Below are 5,526 nucleotides of genomic sequence, written 5' to 3' on the forward strand. Positions count from 1 at the left end.
CACAAGATAGCCTACATACTAGGGGTAAAAGGTTTGTTCAAGTATGAAGAATTGTATGAGTATTTATGATCTAATCTTGACTCGAATTAGAGCAGAAGCCAGAAAATGTGTTTAACTGGGATCTTTTGACTGCCTGCAGATGGCGCTCTAAAGCAGAGACAGCACGTGACAATCCTGAACCTGCAACATGATGACCTCAAGAAAAACTTGAGTCATCTCAAGTGTGGCTTGACAACAATTGTTTTCTTTCAGTGTGACGTCAGAGGAGATTGAGATTTAGGCCTTAGATAACCAATATTACTATTCTAAATAGACATAATTCTATTTAATTATTTCATATTTTGATGCAGTTTATGGTTCAGGTTAATTTAAATGTGATTATGAATAATGTAAGCAACTAACATTTCTTTCATTTTCATTGTGTTTTTAATTCTCATCTCATAATATTCAATTAAAATGTCTATTGAAAAAGACTGAATAGAAGAAAGAACAAATTCATTACGACAATTGTGATTTCAATTTAATATTCAAAATAGATGTATTTGTACAATATTATTTCAAGTAGGTACATTTTCATTTCATTTACAAAACTTTTGAAATATTATTTGTTTTACCCCATTTAAAATATTCAGACAAAACATGACATATAAAATGCAACGTGACAAACAGATTGTTAAGATCCAAGGCATTTGGGAAAACAAAAATATTAAAAGATGATAATTCATATTGTTTAATCACTTCTTAAAGATAAGCATAAAGTCAATAAGGTTCAATTTTATTGCGAATCCTTAAAACGGATGTGCTAAAATAAGACAAAGATGTAGACGCAACACTTACTCAAATCATAATTTGTGTGTGTGTGTGTGTGTGTGTGACATGATTAGAAGACTTTTAAAATTCCCATATAGGCACTACTTCCTTCATGATTTATTATAACTCCCAATAACTAATTCTGTAAGTGTACAATCTATTACCTTTTAGATTAATTTGTTGTTTTTAAAATAGGCTAGGTCTGAATTCAATGGTGTAAGATTGTTATTCAAAGACAAAACTGGGCATCCTACGGATAAAAACACATGATTCTAGCAAAATTAAACACAATGGAATGTATGTTTTCAAGTCAGCAATATAAAATATATTCTAATATAATCTCATATTGAAGAGCTAATAGACAGCTTTAATCTATTATAAATTCAGGGAATCCTTTAGAAATTGGATATATCTCTGATCTGACGTGTTACACTCCCGTTAGGAAGGTGAAAAATAAAACAAATAAATAATAAAAAACTGAAAAAGTCTTTAAATGTCTGATTTGTTTCTATAGGTTGTGAGTCCTCTGGTCTCCATGCTTCACATGTGTGTGGCTGTTTGAGGTGGTCTGGTGTTTTAGTCCGAGGTAATGGCTGGTTAAAGCCATCTGATGGGCCGAAAAGGCCATTTTGGTCCAGTTCTGAACATGGAGAGGATTCCTGACTGTCTGAGCGTCACAGTTCCTCTGAATCCACAAGGACTTTTTGGGACTGTCCGGTGTCGTTGCAGTTTCAGCCAAAGACCAGATCTTTGGCTTCTGAGGTGGACTCGCATTATTCGTGGGCTCTTGTGCTGCCGGACTCTTTTTGATTTGCTCCTCGTCTCCCTCTCTCGTGTCGTTCATAACACTGCTCATAAAACTCTTCTCGGCTCCCACATCATCATATTCCTCAGACGCATCAGAATCAGTCCTGTCAGAAACTTTAGACACTGACTTTTCGTCCTCCTGATAATCACAATCCTGCTTGTCTTCGATATTTTCCGTGTCAATGTTCTCCAGGTCTATTTCCTCGTCCTCGTCCCTCTTGTCTCCGTCCTCGTTGTCACTCGTATACACATTTCCTTCCTCGTCGGTTCTTGTTTTGGGAACCCAAGTCATTTTGTTCTCTTTTTTCAGTCTCCTGCGGGCGTTGGCGAACCAGGTGGACACCTGAGTGAGGGTCATTTTGGTGATGATGGCCAGCATGATTTTTTCCCCCTTGGTGGGATAAGGGTTTTTCCTGTGTTCACTGAGCCAGGCCTTCAGGGTGCTGGTGCTCTCGCGGGTGGCGTTCTTCGGTCGGGACGGGTCACCGAACTGATACTGGTGTCCGTACGGGTAGAAGGGCGCATGAGGAAACCCTGCGTGCTGAATCCCAGGACTGTCTTTAAACTCGTACTGTGAGCCCTTAGACAGAAAAAAAAAACAAGTAGATATGAGCACATGGATCTGACTGAGAGAAATATTACTTATTATATATGCTTACTTATTTATAAATTTGTTTAATAAAAATCATGGATGAGAGACATGAATAACCCAAGGGAAAACGAAAAAGAAACTATCTTTAAGAATAAAGAATTGTTCAGTGTTTTTTGTTTTAGCATCTCACACTGTAAAATGGAAATATACAGTTGTTTCCTTATGTTTTTTTTTTTTATCTACTTGGAACCTTAAAAATAGTTTTTACTATTTAACTTTAATGTAGTAATAAATAATCATTTTGATCTGTTTAACATTTAAAATGCACGAAGTACATTTCCGAAGTTTTCAAGGGTTCTTAAATTCCATTCGATATTAAAAAAAAAAAAAAAAAAAAAAAAAAAAACCCAAAAAACATGGATGTTACTAAGTTATTAATTTGTATAGATAAATGAAATCGTCTCCAGCTCGTTCCATGAAATCGTAGAACTTGACAAACGTTCTCTGAGCTCTAAAAAAGTTTGCCTAAATTTGCATCGTTTCTGTAGTTTTATTTTAAGTAGCGAACATATAGGCTACGTTTTGTCATTAATATTTCACATGGTAGCAACATTTTCCAATTTAAAGACATTTTCTCATCAAGAACATTTTAAGGTTGTATTTCTAGACTTGAACGTTGTTTGGAGAGAAAAAAAAAAATATATATTTTAGCGTATTTGAATTCTGTGTTCTTTTAAGAACCAATTTGTAGTTGTGAAATAAATAACTAGAGAATAAGAAAAGCTATTTTGGTCCTTACGAAATTTGTATTTTAAGTAGTTAGTAGTTAACAGGCTTTAGTCGTCGGATATGTATAAAATTCCAACATCATTTTCTAACTTAAAGATGCTTGAAAATCCAAATGATAAGTTCTTCAACTCAAACGTTTATTCTACATGCACTCACCAGCTGGTTGAGTATGGAGAGGTCGTTGGAGTAGGGCAGGAAAGCGCTGTATCCCTGCGCATTGGCGAACGGAGCTCCGTACATGCTGGAGAGGACGCTGGAGAGAGAGCCCGACGCGTTCAGCTCCGCGCCGACGCGACCGCCGACCGCCGCGTGCCGCTCCGTGGAGTACAGCGGTCTGATGTACTTATAGCCGAGCTGCGGGAGAGACATGCTGCTGCCAAAGGTCCGAGCGATGTAAGAGAGTCACAGATCTCGCCTTTGACACGGAGGATTCAGTGGAAACTCACGGAGAGTCTCGGTGAGAGTTAAAGCCGCTCTCCAGTCTGAGGTGGACTGAGGTCACATTCAGATTGAGTGTGATTGTTCACAACACTCGTGTGATTGACATTTCTAGTGTCTCACAGGCCCCTCCCATCTCTGAAAACTCTCTCTCTCTCTCTCTCTCTCTCTCTCTCTCTCTCTCACACACACACACACACAGCCTAATGTCTGTCGTATAGTCCGATCATTTCTTTCTTATTATCATTTAATCATATCTAACTTTATTTTCACACAACTGGATGTTATAAACCTGATTCATATCGTAACGGAAAGACATTCACATTTGCGTAACGTTTGCCAGGAATAACTAAATCGCCATAAATTTAAACAACAATTATAAAAAGGCTTGACTAAATTATTGTGACAATAAAATGTGCGATATAGGCCTATATAATAATGATAATAATAATAAAACATTCTGTCAATATGGGAAATAAAATAGCTAGGCTATAGCCTAGTAAAATGATAAAAACAAAAGCTTGTTATTCGTCATTATAAAATTTAATATTTCTGCAAAAAGCGATGGATTAAACAAGATTTTCTGTTAACATTAAGACTAAATAAGAGAAACAAGAGATACAATATTGAAATTCCAGGAAAGTATTAAATAAATCCTGAAGAGGCATATTGATGCTGTATTGTCCTCAGAAAATAGTGCTGAGATTACATCTCCATCGAGTTATTATTATATGAGAACATCATAAATCTTATTTCACAGAAACGAATCCGCTTTAAAAAGAGTTTTTATCCGGCGAAGCAGACGATCATATCATCGTCATGTGCTTAAATTAACAAAGAATAAAACGCACGATTTGTAGATTTAAAACTAAGAGAAGAGAGATAATAGAAGACATTTTAGGAGCTTTTTCTGACCCTTTTCACTCGATTTGAAAACTCTGTACGTCTGTGATGTGTTCTACAGAGTAAAAGAACAGGTTTGTGTGATGAATTACAAACTAAAGAATAACTGCAAATGTTACACGTCTGTTAAATCAGGAGAAAACACTTATAGACAGAGGCGCTGCGTCAAAGATTTTTGTGATATGTAAATTTCACTGAAATAAAGATCCATATTGATTTTGCATTATAGTGGATCAATAGAGCAGTAAAATAATTGCAATACAAGCTGCTGGTTTACCAAAGCTCACAAGACAAGAGATATAATGGATATTCAGTCCAACGAAACAAAGAGAAAAGCCCTTTCCCCCCAAAATCAAGGACCAAAATGATTACTATACTCAAAAAAAAAAAAAAAAAATGCTGGGTTAAAAACAAACCAAATTGGGTTGAGTGGACAAACCCAGCGACTGGGTTGTTTGAGCAGTTTTATTTAACTCAACTATTGTTTAAAATGACAATATGGCTGGCTTAAAATGAACCCAAAATAGGTTGGAAATTAAAAATCAGATTCTTAATTACTAGAGGCAACAATAATAATCAAAAGCTGGACATTTATTAATATAGTAATAGCTAAGCAATATAATAAATCGATTAATTATTATTGATTAAACTTAATAATAAATGTTAATTTCTAACCTATTTTGGGTTCATTTTAAGCAAGCAATGCAGTAATATTTAAACAATAGTTGAGTTAAATAAAACTACCCAGCAGGTTGGGTCAAACATTTAACCCAACCGTTGGGTTAAAACAACCCAATTGCTGGGGTTGTCCATTTTCAACCCAACTCGGGTTGTTTTCAACCCAGCATTTCGAGAAATATTGAATTGGTAGTTTGGAAAATGCATTTCCACTGAAGGAGCCTTTGGAAAAGCCAATGAAAACAAAAAATAGCCTATCAAAACTCTCCGGACTTTATTAAGTCGGCCCAAATGCGCCAAAGAATCGTCCGCGGATTTAAAGATTCGAGACCTCGTCAGCTGTGTCTTACAGCAGCATTGATCACTATAGACTGTGGTTGACCGTGAGTTTATAAGCAGTTCATAACCGCAGGGCGTCTGACGGCCGAGCTGTTAGAGCGAGATTAGACGCGGCGCGCGACCTGTCAGCACTGATTTGCACGCTGTAGTGAGTTGGTCGGGCGGCAACG

The 5,526-nt window shown here is 36.4% G+C and overlaps 1 protein-coding gene across 1 annotated transcript; it reads right to left on the bottom strand.

Annotated features, from left to right (window-relative positions):
• Nucleotides 1–517: 517 nt before the first annotated feature.
• On the bottom strand, nt 518–3,495 carry irx3b (iroquois homeobox 3b). The gene is made up of 2 exons (XM_067380055.1): nt 3,155–3,495; nt 518–2,197 (listed from the first exon to the last, which is right to left on the bottom strand). Exons 1-2 carry the CDS (start codon nt 3,365–3,367, stop codon nt 1,319–1,321), a joined length of 1,092 nt encoding a protein of 363 aa, XP_067236156.1. The 5' UTR covers nt 3,368–3,495; the 3' UTR covers nt 518–1,318.
• Nucleotides 3,496–5,526: the final 2,031 nt, after the last annotated feature.

Source organism: Chanodichthys erythropterus, chromosome 24 (assembly GCF_024489055.1).
Source record: "Chanodichthys erythropterus isolate Z2021 chromosome 24, ASM2448905v1, whole genome shotgun sequence".
Taxonomy (NCBI): Eukaryota; Metazoa; Chordata; class Actinopteri; order Cypriniformes; family Xenocyprididae; genus Chanodichthys; species Chanodichthys erythropterus.

What these genes read in the sequence shown, in the direction of transcription:
- irx3b (XM_067380055.1), bottom strand. Translation starts at nt 3,367, where the DNA reads ATGTCTCTCCCGCAGCTCGGCTATAAGTACATCAGACCGCTGTACTCC. An exon ending in TCTCCATACTCAACCAGCTG is followed by an intron (nt 2,198 to 3,154) that starts GTGAGTGCATGT and finishes TTTCTGTCTAAG; the next exon opens with GGCTCACAGTACGAGTTTAA.